Source organism: Psammomys obesus, unplaced genomic scaffold (assembly GCF_907164565.1).
Source record: "Psammomys obesus unplaced genomic scaffold, mPsaObe1.curated_primary_1811, whole genome shotgun sequence".
Taxonomy (NCBI): Eukaryota; Metazoa; Chordata; class Mammalia; order Rodentia; family Muridae; genus Psammomys; species Psammomys obesus.
In genome coordinates, this window is record NW_026592118.1 from 29,350,956 (window position 1) to 29,377,482 (window position 26,527).

General features: G+C 36.4%; 1 protein-coding gene across 3 annotated transcripts in view; it reads right to left on the minus strand.

Moving 5' to 3' along the window:
* Positions 1-26,206, minus strand: part of Krit1 (KRIT1 ankyrin repeat containing) — a 37,315-nt gene extending 11,109 nt beyond the window's left edge. For 2 of the 3 annotated variants that reach the window (XM_055612765.1, XM_055612763.1), the window contains exons 1-12: positions 25,908-26,206; positions 22,999-23,148; positions 22,031-22,190; positions 19,925-20,017; positions 18,385-18,514; positions 17,617-17,860; positions 17,316-17,431; positions 16,978-17,121; positions 8,921-9,077; positions 8,179-8,286; positions 4,719-4,875; positions 3,405-3,556 (exon numbers count right to left, since the gene is read on the minus strand). In XM_055612765.1, coding sequence (XP_055468740.1) covers positions 3,405-3,556; positions 4,719-4,875; positions 8,179-8,286; positions 8,921-9,077; positions 16,978-17,121; positions 17,316-17,431; positions 17,617-17,860; positions 18,385-18,514; positions 19,925-20,017; positions 22,031-22,190; positions 22,999-23,100 — 1,563 coding nt within the window. In that variant the 5' untranslated portion in view covers positions 23,101-23,148; positions 25,908-26,206. The remainder of the gene's footprint in view (positions 1-3,404; positions 3,557-4,718; positions 4,876-8,178; positions 8,287-8,920; positions 9,078-16,977; positions 17,122-17,315; positions 17,432-17,616; positions 17,861-18,384; positions 18,515-19,924; positions 20,018-22,030; positions 22,191-22,998; positions 23,149-25,907) is intronic. The other variant, XM_055612764.1, reaches the window with a different exon arrangement.
* Positions 26,207-26,527: the final 321 nt, after the last annotated feature.

Genomic DNA, 26,527 nt, shown 5'->3' on the forward strand with positions numbered 1-26,527 from the left:
CTTAAAAAGACAAAAGAATAATTTGGTTATTAAGCTACAATTTATTTTAAAAAATATAAAACTTTTCTTACCCAATATAACAAAGTATATATATATATATATATACATACTACTAATACTCAAGAGCAAGGGTTAGCAAGCTTTGTTTCTAAAGATCATACAATAATATTTAAATCATATAATTTATAAGCCACATAATCCTCATTGTAAGTGCTCAATTATATAGATATGAAAATTTGTTCACCATATGAACCATTGTTTTTAAATTACTGATGTTCTACAAAAACTCCTCAGCCTGCAGGCTACATGAGAACAGGCAGCAGGCAGCATGTGGCCATAAGTAGTATGAATGTAATTTGATAATCTATAAATATGATCACAGTTTATTCTGTTAATAACTTATAGCACAAGCTTATTTAAGTCTTTAAATTCATAAAACTTTTTCTACTACCTATGCTTCATAAAATATAGTAGTAAACCTCCAAGACAAAGTGTCAGTTCCTAAAAGAACAACTGAGGTTGAAATAAACTTCTATGAAGACAAACACTTTTTAACTTTACACTTTCAAATATATTAAAGAAAGAGTACAGTATTTTGTTACATTTAAACAACTTATCTAATAGGATTAATAAATATTGACAATGCTAGTCTATACATATATTTCCACTCAGAAATAATTAATAATTATAGTCTCTGAGTATTTCCAAATACAAGTCATGACACCAAGACTTTATGGTAGAATTATTGTGAAAATAAAACACTTTCTTAGCTTATAATACTCTACTTACATAATGCTTAAAAAAAAAAAAAACACACACACACAGAAACTGTTTGTTGTGCAATAATGATCGAAGGAAGATCATTCACATTTAAAGCCAAATACAAAGTATGAACATTGAATAGACCATGTAGGTGAGAGGTTATAAAGAATTTCTGAAACAACTGAGGGAAAATTTAGACATCAAATATTATGTAAACTTAATTTCCAGTTAAGAAGCCTTTGTGGTATGTGTTATATCCTCATTCTTGTGTCCTCTCCTGGCCAGCATAGGCATCAGGCACACACAGAGTGCATAGACACACAAGCAGGCAAAATGCCATACACATAAAAAATAGATTTAAAAAATAAACCAATGATGTAAATGTGGAAAATGTTAGCAATCAGTGGATCCAACAAATGATCCACATTTACTCTTGCTTTTTTAATTTCTTAAATTAAGTTGTTGGGACAAAAGGCTGAGCAAGTGTTATTTTCATACTAAAGACTGACTTAGTCTTAGTTGATTTATGAATTTGAGTAGAAAGTAACACAGAATTTTTGGTAGTATGTTAAATGAGTTTTAATCAATGACTACTATTTCCTAAGGAAATCAAGCTGTTTTCATCCTAAAATAATGATGCCAACCAATAAATGCAATTATCCTATTTTTCAGAGTACAGATAGGAATTTCTTGATTATGTAAGTTAAAAGACAAATCTTTTATTTGTCTTAAACATTCTGACTTTATCCATGATCTGTATTGTTCCTTTTCTTTCCCAGAAAACTTTCAAAATATTACATGAGTCAAGAAGGTAGACTAAGTATGCTTAAATTACTTAAGAATTTTATAAAATTTTTAAAAATTGTGGTAATGTATGTAACATAAAACTTGCTATTTTAATCATTCATTCATAGTTTATAATCTAATGGCATTAATTATAATTTCAGTATTGTGCTATGCTCTCACCACTCCTCCCAAGACTTTACTTCACTTGAACAGAACCTCTGAAAGCATTATTGTCTGAGCAGGATGGTGCTCAGCAGCAGACTGAATGTTTACCTGGTAAAAGGACTGGGGTTAGGCCAGATTTCAACCTCAGGTGTCATTCCTCAGGAACTGTCTACCTTGGTTTTTGGGACAGGGTCTTTCCCTAGGACCTGGGGCTTCCTGGTTAGACAAGGCCTAGCTGGCCAGCATGTCCGAAGGATCCACAAGTGTCTCCTCCCAGAGCTGGGAGTATAAGCCTGCTCTGTGAGGCCTAGCTTGTTTTGAGGGTACTAGGGACAGAACTCAGATGCAAGCACAACCTACAGATCTACCTTCTCAGACCCTCTGGATAATTTTATTTTTCTGGCATAGAGAACATAAGTCATTTGTGTGTTGAGTCTGTATCCTATAACTTTATAAAAGTAATTTAATAACTAGATTGAGCAGTTTTCCTGTGGAATTTTAAAAAGAATTTCCTATATACAAGATCATATCACTCAGAAATAAGCAGTTTTTCTTTTGCTTTTCTAATTTGGAAGTCTGTTTTATTTATTTATTTTTTCTTGTCAAATTGCTCTATGTAGTATTTCTACAACAGTGCTAAATTGCAGTGGTGAAAGTGGGTATCCTACCTTGTTCCTAATCTTAGGAGGAAAGTTCCAGTCTCCCAAAAGGATGCTGGATTTTCTCAAATATCTTTTCTGCATCAGTTGAGATAACCATCCCCACCACCAACTTATTCTATTAATACAATTCTAAAACATGTTCAATAATCAAGAGTTTAGTGTTTGTTGTATTTCATAAACATTTTAATCTAATTTGCTACTGTGAATTTATCTGAGAGGATCAAATTTACCTTTGGTTTTATAATATAAATATAACAAACTAAAAGTGTTTAGCAAGTTTGAGATAGTTGGACATTTGCTTAACCTTGTCTGTTAATACTCTTTTACAGAAATAGTTATGGAGATCATTGAATTTATTTTTCTTTAATAATATTATGTAATATAGCACTTACTTTTTTAGCTTTTCAATTTTTCGAAATACTATTAGGCTATTACACCTAGTTTGCCATAATCTCTCTTGGGTTTCTTCTTTATCAACTTATTCTCATGACATCTTATTTTCTCTAAATCTGTAGTACTTCAATCCAAACATACTTGCTTGGAAAAGATAGATCAAACTTAAATTCTGTCCTTACATTAAGAATGGCTGCTTTCTTACTGCTTAGGATAACATTCTTGCATCCCTTTAGCAAAAATTCTAGTATTTACTCAGGGTTTTGTAGGGGTTTTTCATTCTGTTCTTTTCTACACCTTTTTTGAAATTCATAAAACTGAATTTTCTGCACAAAAAAAAAATCAGTTTCTGTATAAGCTGTCTGATTGTTGATTTTCTTAAGTATGACTTACTTATTTCTTTTCTCAAAAGGAAAAAATATATTTGTTAAGGTAGGAGAAGTAAAAGGAAAAAAATATGAACTAGAAATTTTTTTGTAGACCAATTGCAATTCCTACTTTGATGTGATATAAAGATTCAATAGGAAAAGGAAGCAAACACTCATAATACAGGAACAGCACAGTTCCTACCTCTACCACCTACAGTGAAATCCTACAGATTCTGTGCATTCAAATAGCTAAATAAAAAAAGCAAACCTTTTTTTCAACTTCTAAAGGAAGTCCCACATCTCTTCTTAGAAAAAGCTGTGGTGTTTCTCTTTGTGGATCCAAATTAGTCAATTCAGCAAGTATTTCAGGCCAGTCACGAACTTGTTGCAAGGGTTTATGATAAGGCTTGAACTGGAGGCCTGAAAAACAGCTTTTCTTTTATAAATGACAAATTTATCATATTGATGCACAGAAACCTTACATTAAATTAAATGTACTTAAGTATTAAATAGACTGTTCATAGATCTAAATTTAAATCAAAGTTTAATAATTATTATTACCCAAATTGTGGATAAGTGCCTGTTTTTAAGAGTGTAATTGAAAGAACATTTTTTGGGAACCAGGTGTGATGGCACAAGACTGTATGCGCAGGACTCGGGAGATGGACATATACCACAAGATGAAGATTCTCTTCAGCCAAATAGCAAGTGTAAGCCAGCCTAAGTTACGTGAAATCTCAAAAACCAAAACAGAAGGAAAGAACATGGCTCAGGGGTTAGGGCACTGCATACTCTCCTAGGTCCAATTCCCAGCACCCACGTGGTGGCTCCAAACCATCTACAACTCCAGTTCCAGGGGGTCCACCAAACTCTCTGGTCTCCGTAGGGATCAAGCATGACCATGGTGCACAGAGATACATGCAGGACAAATATACATATAAAATAATAAAATAAAATTTCTTAAGTAAAGAATATTTCTTGGGCTTGGGATGTGAATCAGTAGTATAGCACTTGCTTGTCAGTATTTGGAAAGACCTGGTTTGATAAATAGGACTGCAAAAAAATTTGTAGATAATTTTGCAAATAATTCTTAAAATCCAATGTATTAATGTACATTAAATTCTTAATCCCATTATAGCTTACTTGAATAGTACGATTTGGTGCCAGATATATATTTAAAGGTAAGTGTAACCCAATTAATTAAATTCCTTAGCTATTTATAGTAAATTTGGAAGACTATACATTGAAATTAAGTTGATTTTAAATAAAAAGAGAACTAACATAAAAAATTTCACTTTGAGAGAAATATTGAAAATGAAGGCAAGTTGTATGAATTCTACATTTAGAAGCATTCAAACTAAGTGGGGTTGCCAGAAAGAAAACATTCAGTGTTTACTACTTTCAAAATGCTTTGAATGAAGCAGGGGAGGGAGTCCTCCGCATTTCAGCAGTTTGAACACTAATAATATGTGATGAATTTAAAAGTCAACAATAAAGTTATAATCAAGTTTGCTAACACACTTCCAAAAAGAGGCAATGAGGTTTAAACAATAAAATACTTCCTCCTCCCAAGCTGTCTTACTAAGGTTTTCTGAACAGATCCAGATAGTGAAATATTGCTGAGTTTCTTGAGAGAGTCGCATTCCTTCCATTATTTGCTGTGCTGTGGTATTATTGCCATGCTTTAGCTCAACAGAACGATAGGATCCATCCATTCTGTAAATTCGAACTTTTTCATACTAGGAAAAATTATGAAAAGTCATGTAAGCTGTTTGATAAATTAAGTATCACAAGAGCACTTGCTATTCATTTTTAAAGTTTTTATTAATTATAGTTTATTCACTTTGTATCCCAACTGTAGCCCCCTTCCTCATCCCCTCCCAACCCCACTCTCCCTCCTTCTTCTCCTATGTCCCTTCCCCTGAGTCCAATGATAGGGGAGGTCCTCCTCCCCTTCCATCTGACCCTAGTCTATCAGGTCTCATCAGGACTGGCTTCTCTGTCTTCCTCTGTGGACTGGTAAGGCTGCTCCCGCCTCAGGTGGAGGTGATCAAAGAGCCAGCCCTTGAGTTCATATCAGAGATGGTCCCTGGTCCTATTACTGGGAAATCCTTTTGGACACTGAGCTGCCTTGGGCTATTTCTGTGCAGGGGTTCTAAGTTATCTCCATGTATAGTCCTTGGTTGGAGTATCAGTCTCAGAAAAGACCCCTCTGCCCAGAATTTCTGGTTCTGTTGCTCCCCTTGTGGAGCTCCTGTTTCCTCCAGATCTTTCTATCTCCCCTTCTTTCATAAGATTCCATGCACTTTGCCCAATGTTTGGCTATGAATCTCAGCATATGTTTTAATACCCTGCTGGGTAGAGTCTTTCAGAGGCCCTCCATGATAGGCTCCTGGCCTGTTCCCTGTTTTCTCCCTCTTCCAATGTCCATCTCGTTTGCCTTTCTGAATGAAGATTGAGCATCTTACCCAGGGTCCTCCTTCTTGATTAGCTTCCTTAGGTATGCACATTTTAGTATGATTATCTTATATTATATGTCTAATAGCTACTTATAAGTGAGTATATACCACGTGTGTCTTTCTGATTCTGGGATACCTCACTCAGGATGATCTTTTCTAGTTCCCACCATTTGCCTGCAAATTTCATTTCTTTGTTTTAAATTGCTGATTAGTATTCCATTGTGTAAATGTACCGCAATTTCTGTATCCGTTCCTCAACTGAGGGACATCTGGGTTGTTTCTAGCTTTGGGCTATTATGAATAAAGCTGCTACATACTTTGGGAGTTTCACAGCGACTTGCAATTCCAGGTTCAATGCCATCTTCTAGTCCCCATGGACACTTGCAAACACATGTGTATACACATGCAGGCACACTCACATACTCACTAAAAATAATTACATGCTGCAGTGCAACAAGATACTTTATGCCCAACTCCATACCCTCTATGGTATAGATTTCTAATGTGTGAACTATCAAAACTTACTTCAAACAAGAACATGTTGACAATATTTAAAAACTATTACTTCAATTATTTGCACTTTCTACACTTTTTTCTGAATATTCCATGGTCAAATTAGGAATAAAAATTGTTGTTTTTAAAATATTGACTACCTGGCATGAACTCAGTGGCTGCCTCTCTGATTACCTCTCCCTGGGAGGGGGGGGGGTGTGCAGCCTTGCCAGGCCACAGAAGAACAATGCAACCAGTCCTTAAGAGATCTGACAGGTAAGGGTCAGATAGATGGGGAGGAAGACCTATCAGTAGACTAGGAGAGGAGCATAGGGGGAGAAGAGGGAGGGAGGGTGGAATTGGGAGGAGAAGAGGGGGACACAGCTAGGATACAAACTGAATAAATTATAATAAATGATAATATTAAATTTTTTATTTATTTTATTTTTATTAATTACAGTTTATTTACCTTGTATCCCCTCTGTACCTCCCTCCGTCCTCCCCTCCCAATCCCATCCTTCCTCTATCTTCCCCACCCGTGTCCCTCTCCCAGTCCACTGAAAAGGGAGGTCCTCCTCCCCTTCCCTCTGATCCTAGTCTATCATCAGGTCTCATCAGGAGTGGCTGCATTGTCTTCCTCTGTGGCCTGGTAAGGCTGCTGCCCCCTTAGGGGAAGCTGATCAAAGAACAGGCCAATCAATTCATGTCAGAGACAGTCCCTGTCCCCATTACTATGGAGGCCACTTGGAATACTGAACTGCCCTAGGCTACCTCTGTGCAGGGGTTCCAGGCCATCTTGACTATCAAGTTCTTCTAAGACTGTATTTTATAGAGTATTTAATATACACTGTATATATGACAGAAAATAGAAACTTGGAATCAAATCCAAGAACCTTCTGAGTCTAGCAGGGCACAAATCATACTGAAGAAATGTGCACTAGGAATAACTTATGCTAAGACAAGTTAATAATTGAAGACTTGGAAAGTGCATGTCATGAAAAACTGGATTTTGAGCTACTTTCCTTCCTCAAGTTCACAAAATCTCAAATAGTATTAACATTATCAATAGATTTGTACTATTATAGGAGATAGCTAATCTCCCAAATAACTTGTAAGCCAATTCATTTTAGATTTAAAGTACCTGATATATTTGATCACATTTACAATATAAACATTAGGACAGAAAATGCTATCTAACTGCATCATTTGGAACTGAATGACAGTGAGAATAACAAGAATTTCTCTATTGAATTAGTAAACAAGAAAGCAGAAAAGGGCTAGGAATATGGCTCAGTGACTAAGAACACTTGCTGTGAGAGCAAGATCTGAGTTTAAATGCCCAGCACCCAGATGAAAGCTGGGAATGGCAGCTTGTGTCCGTAATCTCAGTGTTGGTTGGACAGAGAAGTGAAGAGAGGAGGACCCTGGAAGCTAGACAAAATGGTGGGCTTTAGGCTCAGGGAGAGACCCTGTCTCAAAAAATAAGGGGGCATGTGTTAAAGAAACACTTCTAACATTATCCTCTGGTCTCCACATGGGCAGTCAACTTTACTCATGTGCACCACATGTGTGCATGCAAACACACACACACACACACCCCTACCTACCTCTTTCACAAAGCTAACAAATAACGTATTTCACTTTTCTGAGGAAGAAAATGAGTTTCTTATACACCATCATGCTAAAAATTATTAATGAATGGTGTACAATGCTGCTGTTTACAAATAGAAATGCTACTCAGGGAGAAACTACACATCAATGAGCACAACTACGTACAATAAACACATTAAGTACATTCATAGATACCTTAATGTTTTAGTTAACAACAGAACCAAACATAAAATGGAATCACATATATCACACTATATTGCATATAGCCTAGATATTTAGAAGTATGTATCATGAATATTGTTCAAATACTCTCCATGATGTTTACAGAATGCCAAATTGTCTAATGATGTATTTCTTAATTACATCTGCCATATGAGATTATACTAGAAGTTAATTTTTTTGGTAAATGGGATGAACATAGGGTCTGTTGCAAACTATTTACATATGACATTTGGCTCTAACTATTCAGATAAGTCTTACTGGTTTGTTAATGGCTTCTTTCAACAATTTTGCAGCTTCTTCCCAGTTATTTTGTTTGTTTTCTTCACAAATATTTAATGGGGATCTTCCTTGTTGGTCTGTTATGTGCTATAATGGAAGAAGGGATGAAAAAAAGACATTACAAACACATGGTGTTTTGAAAGAATGTTAAACAATTAAATTTTTATAAAAATATCTGGCTAGGAGAGAGTAAGTATTAACCATACTTAGAATATACTATACTTAAACAAAGAATTGGGCAAGCTAAAAAACTAAAAGCATGAATTAATAGGATTATATATTTTTCAAAAGTTCAGATAGAGATTTAAGAAAGGTTTCTACAGTTTACATTTCTTTTTACCAAATACTTGCTAGTAAAAATTCTAGAAAATGGGTAAATGGTTTTCTTTCATTAAGACACTATGGGGGGAATAAAATGTAGAATGATTTTTATATATATTCTGGAGATGAATATATGTAAAGACTATATAAAACAATACAAATGTACCAAATGCAATGAATTATGCATCCAAGTGATCAAAATCATACATTTTATGTGAAGTGTACTTTATTATACTAAAAATAATTCAAAATTTATGATAAAAGGCACAGTTTACACATATATACTATTCTATAAAGTAAAATTTGTTTTTTAGTTGACCTATTAAGTGTACAATTAAACATCTTTATATACTACTTACTAGTTATTGAACATAAAAATATAAAACAGAAAATAACTTACTCTGTCAATGTCTGGGTGTGTAAGGAGGATCTGTACTATTTCAGCATGTCCCCCTCCAGCAGCAAAATGAAGTGGTGAGCTGAGCTGGCCATTTAAAAGGTTTGGATTGCACCTTCCTTTCTCTAATAATATGCGAGTGGCTTCAACTTTTCCATACCTATAAAAATAATAAAATTTACCTTAAAAAAAAAAAAAAAGCCCATCTGGAGATAGAACCACCTGGAAGGGACTGGAGCTCCACAAGGAGAGCAACAGAACCAAAAAATCTGGGCACAGGGCTCTTTTCTGCGACTGATACTCCAACCAAGGACCATGCAAGGAGATAACCTAGAATCCCTGCACAGATGTAGCCCATGGCAGCTCAGTCTCCAAGTGGGTTCCCTAGTAATGGGAGCAAGGACTGTCTCTGACATGAACTCAGTGGCTGGCTCTTCGAACACCATCCCATAAGGGGGAGGCAACCTTACTAGATCACAGAGAAAAACAATGCAGCCAGTCCTGATGAGACCTGATAGGCTAAGGTCAGATGGAAGAGGAGAAGGACCTCCCCTATCAGTGGACTGGGGAAGGGGCATGGGAAAAGAGGAAGGGTGAGATTAGGAGGGGTTGAGGTAGTGGGCTACAGTTGGAATACAAAGTGAATGAATGGAATAAATAAAAATATTTTTCAAAAATTGAGTACAGAAGATGCATCTGAAAGTTTTATTTTTTTTCATATCCAATTCTGCATACTATCATGAACAACCAAGCGCTGCCCACACAGATAAGTTCAAGACAAAATTAAAAATAGGGCTTACTCTGTGTGTGTGTGGGGAAGCCCATCTGAATTGTTTAAAAAATTCAAATTTTGATCAAAGAGCAGGCTGCTAAAATCAAGTCAGAGACAGTTCCTGTTTCCATTACTAAGGAACACACTTGGACACTGAGCTGCCGTGGGCTACATTTGTGCAGGGGTTCTAGGTTATTTCCATGCATGGCTGGAGTATCAGTCTCAGAAAAGACCCCTGGGCCCAGATTTTTTTGTTCTGCTGATCTTCTTGTGGAGTTCCTGTCCTCTCCAGGTCTTACTTCTTTCCCACTTTTTTCATAAGATTCCCTGTACTCTGCCCAAAGTTTGGCTGTGAGTCTCATGATTTGTTTTGATACCCTGCAGGATAGAGTCAGATGCCAAAACCATGCAATGGAAAAAATATAGCATCTTCAACAAATGGTGCTATGTCTAACTGGATGTCTACCTGTAGAAAAATGAAAATAGATCCCTGTGTCCAGATTTGCTTTCTTTTATTTCTTTGCTCTCCCTGTGGAGAGCAAAAGACCCTCCAGGTCTTTGTATCTCCCCCTTCTTTCACCTCCCCCTGAGGGGGGAGCAGTCTTACTAGGCCAGGAGGAAGACAATGCAGCCACTCCTGATGAGACCTGATAGACTAGGATCAGAAGGAAGGAGAGGAGGACCTCCCCTATCAGTGGACTTGGGGAAGGACATTCGTGGAGAAGGGGGAGGGAGGGTGGGATTGGAAGAGGAGGAGGGAGGGAGCTACAGGGGGGATACAAAGTGAATAAAGTGTAATTAATAAAAAAATTAAAACTAAATAAAAAGAAATCATCTGGGCTAGAGGTGGTGGTGCATGCCCTTAGTCCTAGCACTTGGAAGGCAAAAAAAAAAAAAAAAAAAAAAAGAAGTGATGCTACCAAAAAAAAAATGGTCTCTAGAAGCTTTGTATTTCTTGACCTTGAAACATTCATGACAGCTTTTGTTCATTCATGTAGTCATTAAACATTAAGTACCAAAAAATTTTTCAAATTTTACAAGGTATTTGAAGAGTATCTAGAGAACAAGGGATTAAAGTGTGAAGATACTGACTAAGTATCTGGAATGTTTAGGAATTTTTGTTTGTTTGGTTTTCTGAGACAGGGTTTCTCTGTGTTAATAGTCCTGACTGTCATGAAACTTACTTTGTAGGCCAGGCTGGCTTCAAACTCAGAATCACCTGTCTCTTCCTTCTGAATGCTGGCTTTAAAGGTGTGCACCACCACACCTGACTACTTAGCAATTTTTTATAGGAATTTAATAGTTCAATTCAACTGTTTCAATTTCTGATCAACTAAGAAAATATAATCTTAAAAAAAGAGGAAAAAAGATAATCACCCCATACAAAAGCACAAAAATAAAAAAGTAGGAGACATACTTTTTAGTTCATAATTGGGTCAGAATGTGTGGCTCACTGGTAAATATATGCATCAAGAACTCCAGGGTTCAGTTGCCATTACCAGGGAAAACAATAGAACAAAACCACAGCACATTAAAGCAACTTAAAATTAGAAATTAAGTCATTAAAAAAAAAGCTTACATTGAGTACATTAGATGCTTTAAGTTTAAGTAAACACCTTACAATAACAATCAGTAAAAGTGTAAACGACACTTAAGGATTTTTAAAATCATTTTATTTCATGTGTATGGAAGTTTCACGTATATGTATATGACTGTGTATATATATATATATATATATATATATATATATATATATATATATATATATATATATATATCTGTGCATCATAAGTGTGCAGGGCCCTTTGATCTTCTGAACCTGAAATTACAGATGGTTGTAAGCTACTACGTGGGTGCTTCTAATGGAACCCAGCTCCTCTGAAAGCAGCCATTGCTCTTAACTACTGATCAATCTCTCTGGCACTTCAAATTTTTAAAGATTAAAAAGCATACTCTTTAAAAATTATTGGAATAGAGAGAAGGTACGAGCCAGTTTAAGACAATTTTTAATAGTATTTTGAAAACAAAAATTTGAATTGGGTTTTAAATAGGACAGAACTGAAAAGCTGAAGAGAGGAAGACTATTTTGGGTTTGGGGCAAAGGAGTAAGCAATACAAGGTCGCAAGCATATGCTGGGCACACTGAGCCCACCTTCTGCTTGACACCCAAGACATGCTTAAAGCTGATCTCAGCAAAGACGGAAAGGAATATGCTGTTTGCAAATAAGGGGTAGTCAGAAGGGAAAGAGAAATTTGGTTTTCACTGTAGCACATTTGGAGGAAAATAGCTTATTAGAAGGGATTTGATTTGCCCTCAACTTTTGCTTTCTTCCCCTTTACAAACTCTACGGTTCTATCACACTCTGGCCATTTGTATCCTATTCTTAGTCATATTACTTCACACTGTTTTTTTGCTACTTTTAAGGTATCTTTTCCTCTTCCCCATTTTGTTCAGGTTAAACTCCATTATTACTCTGAAGTAAGATACATCATACCTTCCTAAGACATACATTTAAAAAATAGCATTTTATTTTTGTTTTAAGAGATTTATCTCATTTTGTGCAGTTTCATCTTCCTTAATGTAATTCTGTCCTCTACCATCTTGGGAGTCTGTCAGAATGGTGTTATTATATATTTTAAACACCATATATATTTAAATATATATATGGTGTTATATATATTTATATATCTCCTTTATGCTCCAAGGAGAAGGAATTAATCTGTTCATTAGCCACTAAAAATGTACACCAGAACTGAGGAAGGAGGCAAGGCCTAGTATATAACTGAAAATATGTAAAACCATCTCACTGAGCCTAACTATTACTAAGTCTGGAAGAATGTAGAGAAAGATACTTATCCTATAATGCTAAACTCCATGTAGAAAAACACCCTTACAGGAAAAGACAAGAGACAACAGTTCAAACAGTAACTAAAATAAGTAAAACAAATGAGTTTTGTATGACATATAAACTTTTCTTATTCAGTTATGTAATATAGTTGTCAGAATGATTTGGGAGTTAGGCAGAGGTAATTGTATCAAACAGATTAGAAAAGTGACATTTGAATCAGTTATGTAATTTATCTACAATTTCATGACTATAAGCCAGTGAGAATCTGGTTTTCTGAATTCTATAGGATAGACTACAGAACACAGGATAATTATAACAACAACAATGGAATATTCAGTATATTATAAGTTAATCCCTTTCAACTCCAATTTACTCTGAGAACAAAAGAGTGGGATGGAGTTTTTTGGAAGCTTCATGACATGGTTTGAAACAGACTGAAGGAAGAAAGAAGAAATAGAAATGAGAGCACATCTATTAGCTAGGTAGATCAGAGATTTGTAATACTGTAAAACACTGTTATTGTCCTATAGTTTTTATTTTCTTTATTATTATTATTATTGTTATTATAATTTATTCACTTTGTACCCTGGTTGTAGCCTCTCTCAGCTCTTCCCAGTTCCACCCTTCCTTCCTTATCCTCCCTCCCTCTTCCTTCCCTATCCCTCTGCCCTAGTCCACTGATGGGGAAGTCCTCCTCCCCTACTGTCTGACCCTATCCTATCAGGTCCCATCAGGACTGCCTGGATCCTCTTCTTCTGTGGGCTGGCTAGGTCACCCCAACAAGGAGAAGTGATCAAGAAGCAGGCAACCTATTTCATGGCAGAGACAGTCTCTTTTCCCCTTACTAGGGAACCCATGTGGAGACTGATCTGTCTAAGGGCTATATCGAGCAGGAAGTCTAGGTTATCTCTATGCATGTTCTTTGGTTGATGCATCAGTCTCTGTAGTTCCCCTGGGCCCTGCTTTTTTTTTTCGCTTTGTTGGAGTTCCTGTTCCCTCCAGGTCCTTTTATACTCCCCTTTTTCCATAAGACCCCCTGCACTTTGTCCAAAGTTTGACTGTAAGTCTTTGCATCTGTCTTGATCCCCTGCGAGGTGGAGTCTTTTAGTGGACATCTGTGGTAGGCTCCCATCCTGTTCCCTCTCTTCTACTGCTTCTGGTATCTACCCTGATTTAGCTTCTGAATGATAATTAAGCATCTTCTCTCTGGTTCTCCTTGTTGTTTAGCTTTTTTAGGTCTGTAGATTTTAATATGTTTATCCTGTATTATATGGCTTATATCCATTTACAAATGAGTTATACCATGTGTGTCTTTCTGCTTCTGGGTTACCTCACTCAGGATGATCTTTTTTAGTTCCATCTATTCGAATGCAAATTTCATGATTTCCTTCTTTTTAATAGCTGAGCAATACTCTGTTGTTTAAATGTACCACAATTTCTGTATCCATTCTTTGTTGAGGGACATCTAGTCTGTTTCCATATTCTGGTTATTACGAATGAAGCTGCTATCAACATAGTTGAGCAAATGTTCTTGTTGAATGGTTGAGAATCTTTCAGATATATGCCCAGGAGTGGTATAGCTGGGTCTTGAGGGAACACTATTCCCATTTTCTGAGAAAGACTCTCAACAAAGAAATACTGAAAGGTGGAGAAACACTTTAAGAAATGCTCAGTTTCCTTAGTCATCAGGAAATGCAAATAAAAAAACTCTGAGATTCCATCTCATACCCATCAGAATGGCTAAGATCAAAACCTCAAGTGACAACAATGTTAGACAGGATGTGGAGAAAGGAAAACCCTCATCCATTGCTGTTAGGAATGTAAATTTGTACACCCACTTTAGAAGTCAATCTCTTGTACTTTTTATTTTAGAAAATAGGGTGTTTTTTTGTAAAACTATGTTGTTTTATATATAGTGTTTATTTGGTATTGATAAAGATATTTCCACTTTGATTTTTTTTTGTTTGTTTGTTTGTTGTTTTTCAAGACAGAGTTTCTCTGTGTAACAGCCCTGGCTGTTCTGGACTCACTTTGTAGACCAGGCTGGCCTTGAATTTTTGAGAGTTCTTTCTGTACCTGCCTCCAGAGTGCTGGAACTAAAGGCATGTACTGCCATACCAAGAATTCACTTTGATTTCTAACATGAAAATATCACTATATTAATTCCACATGAATACTCTTTGGGATCCTATAAGTTCCAAAGACAAAAGTTGTCCTCAAACCAAAAAGTTTAAAAATTACTGATCTCAGCAAAAATTTAAGGATAAGATCCAAAGGGATAAACTTATAGTTTAACTTTATTTTTTTTTTTTTTAATAAAGATAGGATTAGGAATGGTGGTGTCTGTCTGTAATCCCAGCGCTTAAGAGGTAGAGGCAGGAAAATCAAAAGATCAGGGCCAACCTGGGTTTAAAAAAAAAAAAAAAAAAGGACCAAATCCTGAAATAGCCTGTGTCCTTTCATAATCCTGTCATCAAATACTGACTAAGAATACATAAAGTGTTTTACTAGTTTTTATTTTTTTCTTTTGAAACAGGGTCTTGCTGTATAGCCCTGGCTGTTCTGCAGACAAGGCTGGGCTCAAACTTGTAGTGACACTCGTAAGCCTGCTTCCCACTGGCTCGGGTTACAGTATGCACCACCCAGCCTGGACTATACCATTCTTTCCTCAGATTCACATCAATCCAATAATGCTCACTATTTTCAATTGACAGAAAAATTTATCAAAGAGAAAAATTTCCTTCTGTATTCTACTAAAAAGAAATTGTAACTAAGAATACTAAAAATTAATAATTTTAAATTTAGACATCACAATTTTTATATTTTAACATTTCTTTTTCTTCTTTCCCTTCTTTCCCCATCCCTTCTTTCTTGACATATTTCACATGCCCTACCACTGAGCAATCTTCTCACTCCAGTCATATTAATCAAAGCCAACATTTGTTCCGTACTTCCTACATGCTCTCAACTACTTTATTTGCATTTTGTATTTTTATTTTAGAAAATGTCATTTTAAACTCCATCCGGTAAATACATAAGCAGGCTATTAGGATGTTAAATAACTTAATAAGGATCATATGTAAGGAATTATCTACTGCTACTGATACCTCAGTACATCCCAAACCACATTATATGTCACACTATGCTTTTGTTATATGTAATAGGTAGTTCAAAGTTTTACTTTTCTTTTGCTAGAAAAGAAAATAACCTCTGTTGCAAAATGGAGAGCATGGTCAGATAGATAAATTGGGGATTTCTATATATTACAGGTCACTGATGTTATTCCCAATTCTGCAGTGTATTTTGAAGATTGAAGTATATTCTACACCTTTTTAACTCTATGCATTGTTTCTACTACCAGTAATTATGAGTTATGTGAGGGAAAAATCTACTTCATCAGTTAAAGATGACTTAGGTTAGCTTGTTCTAAATATAAATATAAAAATTCCCCATAGTGAAAAGTGGGGAACATTTAAGCTTGTTGGTTTTTCCCTTACCACTGGAGATAAAACCTCAGATCTACTGTACACTGATAAAGTATTTTGCCAGTGAACTATAGTCTCCATCACATTTACAGATAAAACAAAAAAAAAAAAAAGAGAAACAAAAAAAGCATATATACTAAGTATAGCCATCAAACTACTTGATAAAAATATTAACATCAGAGAAATACAAATGTGAATCAGAAAGAACTCTTGAATGGTATAATTACTTAATATTTGTTACCTTTTGCCCTGCTGAAGACTGAACCAAGGGCTCCATACATACTTGGCAAGTCTTCTATCAACCTATTTTCTAACCCTAATTACAATTACTTATAAGTAAATAAACCAACCCCAAGAGAGGTAAATGTCCTTGTTCAGTATAACTAAGATACTACAGACATTTAGTAGGTAGTAAACAATGAGTGACTATGTCTTTTTAAGGTAATAATCTACACCAGTTCATTACTGCTATGACATAAGAACTCAGTTCAACTAAGTGGCATTATTACTATTATTATGTGAGATGAATATGAGTGCCAAGAGGTATAGTGGGAAAAAGCCAGGAAGAACTAACCCTAATTCTGTTCCAACTCTTACATCTGAGAAAATAGGTTGTGATTCTAAGAATCTTGAAGGAGGATTTGGTAGGCTTCTTGATGTTATAGATTCTGAAAGTTCTCAATGGACATTTTCTAACATGATACAAGGTCATACCCCATGTGCTTAGTGTCAATTTATTGGCCACCTTATTGTCTGGCTTGCAATGGCTAAGAAGACCACCAATGCTTTTACTTGTGGAAGACTGGCAATTGCATAACAATCAAAAGATCAGAACAAAATGCTCAGAAGACAATCATGGCATAGATGCTGTCTGGAATCAGAACACCTTTCTGATAAGAAACAACAGTATTATAATTACGAATTCAATTTTTCTAAAAAGAATACTCTATTTACCAGCATGCATAATGAATGGGTGCCCAGTGGTCATTATCTAGTTGGTTGACTGAAAATCCTTTACTGAGAAGATGGCTTAGTAATTCTGAATCTCCTTCACAGGCATTTCGATGCAACGGAAAGTCATCAACCCACTGTCGTTCTCTAATCATAAGAAAGAAATTGAAAGTATGAACACTGCTGAAATTCATATTACTTCAAAACAAAAGTGATACTTCTACAAAAACTATTTTATCACTGTGTAGCCACAGGCTAGTGATCAGATTGCTTACGTACTGCCTACATATATTTTAAAATCAAGTTATGAAAAGCCAATTAGAGTAAAACCAAAACAGTACTTGTCTTCCATGACACTGCTCATGCTTCGCTGCCATTTTTCCTGTTTGGGAATTTGGATTTTTGAGTAGTCTGGTGCTCCTAGACCAAAGTATGGATTTATTACCACTTTATCTACCTATAAAGGAAATAAATAAATAAATAAATAAATATTCCTTAAAATTCTCAGATACTTGACTTTTCATTTATAAATAAAGCATTGTTATTATTTTAATGTTTAAAATGATAACCATTCCATCTTTACTAGGAAAAATATTATATTTAAAAGGTCTTTTGAAACCAGAGTCAAAATTCAACTCTTACCCGATTTGTATACTGAAGATCTGATCCAAACAAAGGGTTGTAAATGCAAGTGTCTGCTTTCTCCAGGGCTAACATTTTACTCTTTATTTCCAGTGCACTGTAGCCCATGTGTAGTGAGTTTTCTATCTGCCCTGATTCAGCAGCATATGCAGGGTTTATGACATTTGTCTTTATCCGTTCAAGGGGAGAAGGTCGAAATAAAGCTGGAATAAAGTGAGACTGTGCATGACGTTCATCTAACCACCTGCAGAAGTGGGAAAGAGGCAGAAGCATTCTCAAAAGGGAGGATGAAAAAGACAGACTAATGTAGGACTTAGGCATGTGTCGCTATCCCATATTACAGTCAGCTTTGTATTAAGTACTTAATGAAAGCTTTGTCAATAGACACAGCAATTATTCTAAAATGTTAATGACATTATAATCATAAAACTTTAAAAAAGTATGAAGTGCTTCTGTAACTGGACTTTCTGAGATATGGCATCACACAAAAGAAGACTATGACTTGTTCACTGACAAGAGTAACTGCTATGCCTACTTTTATAACACAGGAACCTTGATCCTGTTAAGTGCTTATAATTTTTGAAAGATAAAATTAACATGTTGTAAGTAGACAAGACAGTCTTAGCTAGGAGACTTTTCATCCTTATAACTGAAATACTGACCATTTTTTAACATAATAGGTTGTTTCCCATTAATTTTTTATCCAGGCTGTACCTCAACCTAATTTCAACTATAATTGATTAAAAATATTCTTAATGCATTTCTTACTTATCCAAGGCTATTAGCATTCTTGCTGTAAGTGTTGCAAAGTGAGTACTGGATTCACTACAAACTCTCATGATATCTTGTAAGCAGTAAAAAATTGGACATCCAGGAGTATATGCATATTTAGTATTATCTGAAAAAGAAAATGAAGAAATTATTCCATTACATAAAAGTTTACAAGTATACTTTCTTCATACAGAGCATGTTCTCAATATTTGTAAACTATAACAAATTGTTCGGTATTTGGAATTAGAAGGCCCGGATTCAAGCGACATCCAGTTCTGTGATTTATCTATTAGGTAAATAAAGCATTTGTAATCTTAAATTTGATTTAGCGTGTCTGTGAATAGGTGAGGGAACAACTTTTGCAAGTTGGTTCTTGTTGTCTACCTTGTTGATACAGCATGTCTTGTTTTCAGACTCTGAGATAGCTGGTCCACAAGTTTTTGGTTTATTCATCCTCCTGTCTCCATCTCCCAATTAACAAGTAGAATACTGGAATTCCAGAGATTTTTTTGGATGTTTTATGCAGGTTCCAAGAATTGAACTCATGTAATCAGGATTGCACTTTCAATCACTAAGCCAGTCCTCTGGTCCCAGCACTTACAATCTTTATAAATAAATCTTTATAAATCTTTCTCAATAGTGTTGTAAAATCTACTATGGTTTCCAACATCATTTAAATAAATTTTTTTTAACCTTGTGAACACTCAGAAAAATGAGTCTTACATGTTAGGTAGCTAACAAAATAATGCCAACACATGAAGCAGCAAGCTGTTGGGATGTCTATGGTATATTATTAAATTTTTGCCAGAAGTATTACCATCTTACCTGAGACTAGCACTCTATAATTTGTAAAATAATTTCATATCAAATACCTCAACAAATTCTTTCTATACTATGAATCAAGTGAGAGCATGGAATAGTACTTTCTCTTATAGTTAGATCTTAAAGATTATCCTAAGCCTCAAAATTAGCTATATGATCTACATTAAAACTCTAACTGCTATTATTTGTTGCATGATATTTGATCCCATTGTGATCCCAAAGATTGTAAACTGAAAAACCAGTGTTTTGTTTGTTGTGGTTCAGCCCTAACACATACCTTTAACCCAAGAACTTTTTGTTTGTTGTAAACAGGTGATTATGGTATGGCTTAGCCCTAGCATACACCTTTAATCCAGAGCTTTCTATACACAGGTGTGGGGCTCTGCTGGATAAGGTTGGACCTGGGTCCTCTGGAAGCACAGTATTCTTAACTGTTCTGAACCACCCACATCTCCAGCTCCCTAACCTGAATTCTTTTAATTTAAATTAGTCTTTCTCTGTTCGCATCTCCATCTTCAAAGTGGAAATGAAAACAATTATGAATTAGCCAAGAAACCTATACATTACCTTGAAATTAAAATATTTATAATGTTTTTCTTCTGTTAATGTAAAAACATTATTAGAACAATATATAAATATTCATTCCTATGGGCTTCAGCGAACTTTCAATTTATATTCAAAATACCTAAAAATCTGTACGGTAAATTTAGATTACCTTTGACAACTGATGGAACAATAAATAGTGCTGCTTCTCTGCCTGCCTTCTCCCCATCCAGAGGAAATTTCTTCATTAGTACCACTCGTTTTCCTAATAATTGAAAAAAAAAAAAAAAAAAAAAGCAAAGATGAAAGTTAAGAGAATGTATTGCTTGCTTCTTTGCTTTGTTGAGATAGGGTCCCTCAATGTAGTCCTGGCCTGAATTCCCCATGTAGCCAGGCTAGCCATTAACTCATGTTCCTGCTGCCTTGCCTCCTAAGTGTCGAGATTACAGTGCAAACCATCATATCTGGCTAAAGATAACAGACATTTAAATCTTATAACTTACATTCAGGATTAGAAAACAAGTTTTTAGGGGTTGGAGATACTTCTCATTGTTATGACACTTGTCTAATAGGAACAAGGTTATGAATTGGATCTTTAGAATCACAAAAGTAAATAAAATTTAAAAAATTAAAGATGAAAAATATGTACAAAAAGATCAAAGAAAACAAAGATTTTAGAAAAGGAACTCAAATATATAAAAGGCCAGTTATATTATATTATATGCACTAATAAAAACTGATAGATCTCAATGTTGGGGAGATGGTTCAGTGGGTAAAGTATTTGCTCTACAAGTGTGGAACCTGAGTTCAAATCCTCAGAAGCCATGTAAATCTAGGTACAGTAGTGTGTGCCTATAATCCCAGCGCTAGATAGCAATATAGGAGACGCAGATAGGAGAATTCAGAAGCTTGAGGGCAACCAGCTTAGTGTATGCAGGTGCTAGCAATAAGAAAATCTCTTATCAACAAGGTAGAAGGCAAGGACAGACACTCAAAATTGTTCTCTTACCTCCACACATGAGCCATGGTATGCATGCGTGGTACAAGCATGACCTGCATTCACACATACAAATGAGCATATAGGCACGCAAACATACAGTACATAAATAAAAGTTTTTAATTAAAATTCAGGGTCATAATTTGATATACCAGAAACTTCCTACCAGCTGGAGCTAGACAGCTGTGAGCAACCAAGTAGATGCAGGAAATGGAACCTCTTTGTGTGAGTAACCAGTGCTCTTAACCACTGAACCATCTCTCCGGCCCCTAAATACTTTCCTTTTTAAATTATAACACCTAATATAGACACAGTTTGCAACTGTTGTACCTTCTGACTGTTTCTTAGCAGGCTAAAGCCTCAGAAAATAGTTTAATATTTTTCAATAACTTGCACGGACTGTACAAGGCTGGCCTCAAACTCACAGAGATCCTCCTGCCCCTGCCTCCCGCATACTGGGATTATAAGCATGCTCCACCAGCACCTGGCCAAGGTTAATATATTTAAAATACTATCTGTATGAGTCTTTTGAAAAGGAGCTTCTTCCTATGACCAAAATGAGAAGAAAACCATTCTATTACCTTGGTAACTTAAAGATTTTTGGCTAATTAATATACGAATATTGTTTCTCTTAGGCACAGAGAAGCTCATGGTTAGTTTCTTTTGTCTGATAGAAATAAAAATATAGTTTTAGGAGAGTTATCTAGAAAACTATACTGCTAGCAAAAGTAATATGTAGTCTTTCCATTAAATAGACCCCTGACATTGCAGCTCCTTAAATGTTTTGGTTCTATAAAAACTAATTATCATTGGGTAGAGGAGGGGCTAAACTGGAACAGTGAACACAATAAAGTACATAATAATATACACTGGAAAGCTCAGAATTGAGACTATTTTGTACAGTTAGTACTTGCTAATAAAATTATACTGAAGTTGTTTCTTGTAGGCTCTAGGCTACACTTTAACAAGCTCCTGAGGTTTTCCTACTTTTTTGAATGGAAAGGAAGACAGAAGAAAACTGATTTTAAAATATTTAAAAAAAATTTTTTTTTCTGGGCCACGCACAGCAGCATCTTTAATCCCAGTACTCGGGAGGCATAAACAGACGATTTCAAGGCCAGCCTGGTCTATATAATGAGTTCCAAACCAGCTAGACTTGTAAGACTCTGTCTCAAAACAAGTAAACAAAGCAAAACAACCTTCCTCCCCCAAAACCACAATTTTTGTTTTTAAAGTATCGAAACCAAACTGTTAGGTGTAGGGAGAAAGAAAGTTTCCTACCTTTAATCCCCTGGTTTGCAGGAGAAATTGGTTTGGTAGTTTCTACTACATAATCCAATATGCCTTGTGCTATTTCACTGTTGCCTTGAAGTTTGGTTTCCAGCAAAACTTTCTTTCTCTTTTTCTTCTGTCCTTCAATGGGAACTTCATGCAATAAAATCTTAGATGAGAAAAATGACATTAATACAAAGTTTAAAATTCACTTGCCTTAGAATACTATAATATACTACTATACCAGTAATACATTAATATATTATTAATATAATACTATTATAGTCTTTCTCAACCCTAGGTGCATATTGTAGAATAATCTATGAAGCTTTAAAATAATTCCAAAGCTAGTCTCCTCTCTGGATCCATTAAGTCAGAATTCATAGGCTCTGAGTACTAGGAGTTTCCCAGGTCAATCTACAGTACAAACAAGATTGGACAATGGTTTCTGACAATGTTACAAAAGCAATTTAAGCAAAGTATAGAAATTAGGCTGAGTAAATTGATTTTTTTCATTAAGTTTTTAAATTTTTCTCAGTTATCCCATAAATTATACAAAGACCTAAGTTAATAAACTTAAGAAAATCATGACTTTGTCTTTCTCTGTTTCTTTCATTTTGTAAACAGTGTCCCATGCAGCCCAGGCTGGCCTCCAGCTCCCCATCCCACCAAAGTCCACCCTGCCTGGTTTTATGCAGTGCTGGGACTCAAACTCTGAGATTTATGCATGCTAGCTAAGCACTCTATCAACCATTACATCTCAGGCCCCCAATAACTTTCTAATCTAATAATCCACACATGTAAATGAATACCAAGTTATAGAAAGGCACGAAGTAGAAAAAATATGCTTGGGTAGAGAGCTAGATTAACTAGCTTATTAATAACAATTACAGCATATGTTCATAATGCTTTATATGTAAATGGTAGTACAGAATGACATTCACTGATAGAAATCAAATGTTATCAGAATTTCTCACTTCATAGGACTTGGCTCTATATTCCCGAGAATTGAGACTGGCAGTATTCTTTGGACGGATAACTGCAACATACGCATCTTCTGTGTTTTCTGGATTTCCCATTGCTTAATAAAAGAAACAAAAAGTTCCTTGGAAGAGCAAATGACATAACTGGTGGCAAGGTAAGAAAAAAAAAAAGGCATTACATCCTGCTCCAGTAATATTCACTTTGCAAAACAATTATAAAATGTTGATTTCATATCTTATAATATTTAATACCTAAAAGACACACCATAGATGACTTTAATTTTATCTTCATCATCAAGAATCAAGTATCTGTCTTTGAGACTTAAAGATGTTATATAATTATAAAATATCTTATGAAGAAAACAACTTGAAATAATGGTTCAGAATAATGCACTCTTATTTTCCATAAAGTATACAAATAAATGTTAAGTTTGGAAGCCAGAAGAAGCTGGCTGCTTAGACCTACCGGCACTGTATAGCTTTCAGTAAGAAGATATTTGATTTAGACATTTGGATGACCTACCCTAGGTCTTACAATTTCCTTGGAAATGGCCACTGGAGATGTGAACCATTTGGTCAGTTGACAAAAGAAATATTTTCCATTTCTATTATCAATTCCCTAGATAAGCCAAAGTTTCTCATCTAAATATATTCACTGTGTTTATGTACAGAAACCTTCCTATTCCCCTAAAACTATTTTTGAGTCTCCATCAGGCAATTTTAGAAAAAGCAATTCAATTTCAGCTGTATATCTGACTGCTGAAAGTTCTCTTTGAGGAATGCTATTACTTTTTCACAGCTATACTAAAATATACCAAGCTTCTCTTGGATTGAATATCTTTTTCTTTTTTGACTTTGAAAGCCCCTAAGTTATATGCCAATAAATTTCTAAAAGAGCATCAACCAAAGAGTTTCTTTTCCAGTCACACTGATATGAACTTTCTTCAATTTTTAAAAAGGCCCATTAGTCATTAAGTAGGTCTTTTCATATTTAACGAGTCCCTAACTGCTTCAACTCCCAGGAGAAAAGAAAAAGCATTTTCAAGATAGAGTTTAAAATGTTACTTGAGAGGATATACATTATTCTGTTTTCTCAGATGCAACTGATATCACTTTGCTACCTTAACTCACTTTCCTAAAATTTAAAAATGCTTTGAGAATTTCCTTAAAATGAAAATCTTTAAAAATCCAATAATTTCTGGCACTTTAAATAAAATTTAGTCTAAAACCTTAACAGGTATTATTTCACAAACATTTGTCTTAATTTAAAAAAAGTTTTTAATTATAAAAGTTTTCATTGACTTTGTAACAAAGAAACTAAAGGCATTCCTTTTAATTAATTAGCTAACTTTATACCTGGATTGCAGTTTCCCTCCCTCTTCTCTCCCTCTCACCCCTCCTCTCTTTGTCCTCAGAGAAGGGGAGGTCTCCCATGAACATCAACCAGGTACATCAAGCTGCGGTAAGGCTAAGTGTATCTTCTATTGAGGCTAGACAAGGCAGCCCAGATAGGGGAAAGGGATCCAAAGGCAGGCAACAGAGTCACAGACAGCCTGAAACTATAGGTATTGCATTGAAGAAGCCTGAGTGAAACATTAGGATAAAGACATTTCACTTGTTTAAAGTTTTAAGAACAGATTCGTGGAATTTTTTTTGAGTTCAAATTTTTAATAAGATCATTCTAAAAACCAACTACATGAAAAAGAGCTGCTTACAGAACGTGAAAAAGAGGAGGCTTTTCTCAAAAATTCCTGTTTAGCAATTACTTTTCATCTCAGATTAACATTGACTACAACATAATAAACTATAAACACTAAGATATTAAAAATATATATGCTGCAAACCTCTTTAGAAGACACTGTATTGTAGGACTACAAAATATGGCAACAATGCTTTCTATAAAGCACCTAAAGGAGAAATTAAGAGGTTAACTTCCTACACAGAATTTAAACTAATTCTTGTCTCAATCAATTCACGGTAAGAAAATGTCTATTAAAGTGTTTCATTTGTTAATACTCATTATATATTTTAAATCATCCACTATTAACATATCTCTCAAATAGTATTCAAATTGATTTTCAAGTACTTGTACTGGAGCATTTAAAATAGTCTCCCAATGACATAAAAGGTTGAAGCCAGGAAAAGGACAAAAGCTACTAGCCATGAAGGTAAAGCTAGTGCAGCAGAAACACAAACGGACGGGCAGAGAGAACTAGTCAAAAGAAATAAAGGTATTGCTAATATGTTATATGGCTCAACGCAGTAAAGAAAATGCTCAGGCACAAACGATGTGCTGGTCAAATAATGAGGACCTAGGTAAGTGGAGATAGTTCATAACTGGGAACCTTATGACTGAGAGAGGAGAAGCGTACAATTGTCATTTAGTGCAGGGGGTAATACTCATACATACACAGCAGGGGGTAATACTCCTTTGTGGGTCAGTTGATCTGTTTGTAAACAAACAGTAAAGACACGCCAAGTTCTCCGAGGGTGGGACAGAAATGGAGCTGGAATGTTGAGGTAGGGCAGCTATGGAAAGGCTTCTGGTGAAGCTACAAACACCGAGGGGGCGGGGTTAGCAAAGCAAGCAAACCAAAGACCGTCCAGGAAGAACTCGGAAGGGAGAAAGGGGCTGCAATCCATAAGCTGTCACTCACTGTCCCGAAAACGACAACCCTCTGCCGCCACCCACCAACGTCCCACTAAAAGGAAAAACGAGAGCAGCTTTGCTCCAAGACTTCCCACCCAAAAGAAAGCCCTGACTTCTCCGCAAATGTTTGGAAGAAACAACACTCGTGCCAGCAGAACCTGGCTGGAGAAGTTCGGTGTCCCGCCCGTTTTCTCTAGCTGGAGTCTGGATCCTGCCTCTCTCTGTTTCCCAGAAGGAAATCGAGAAGCCTCACCCGGGCGAGCGGCGGAGCTTCTCACGGGCCGCTACATCCAAGTCACAGGGTGGGGCAGCAACCCGTGGATTGAGGCGCGGTCACCGTTTTCTCATCCTTCTGCCTTTCCGAGAGGCCCAGAGGCCCAACCCAACTTCCTGTGGCAGGAAGGCCCTTGGTTGTCACCAGAAGCCGCCCGCCCCGCCTTGGGTCCTCTGGGCACCTGTTCTCCACTGTCCTTCCCTCTCCTCAGCCCCGGCCACCCTTCAGCCTCTCCACAAACCCGGGGCCGCCCAGGCCTGGGCTTGCCTTCCCGCCGCTACCGGTGCCGGGGAATAACTTCCGGGGTTACGCGCCCCCGCCAGCCCGCTGGAGGGTGGCGGCGGAAGAGCTTCCGGGTCGGTGCGCTGGGTGCCGCCGTTCGTGCCGGTTCGTGCCGCTTCGCGCCGCGGCCGCAGCTGTGTGGGGCGGGCAGCGGGCGGCCGGGAGCCCGCGGGGTTGGCGGCTCCGGGGAGGAGGGGAGGACGGCGTCCGCGGCTGCGCGCGCGCACGGCCCGAACATGCGCTGGACTTGAGCGAGCGGCGGAGGCAGGCGCCCCCGCCCCCTCCTCCCTCCCCCGAGAGCGGCGGCGGCGGCGCGC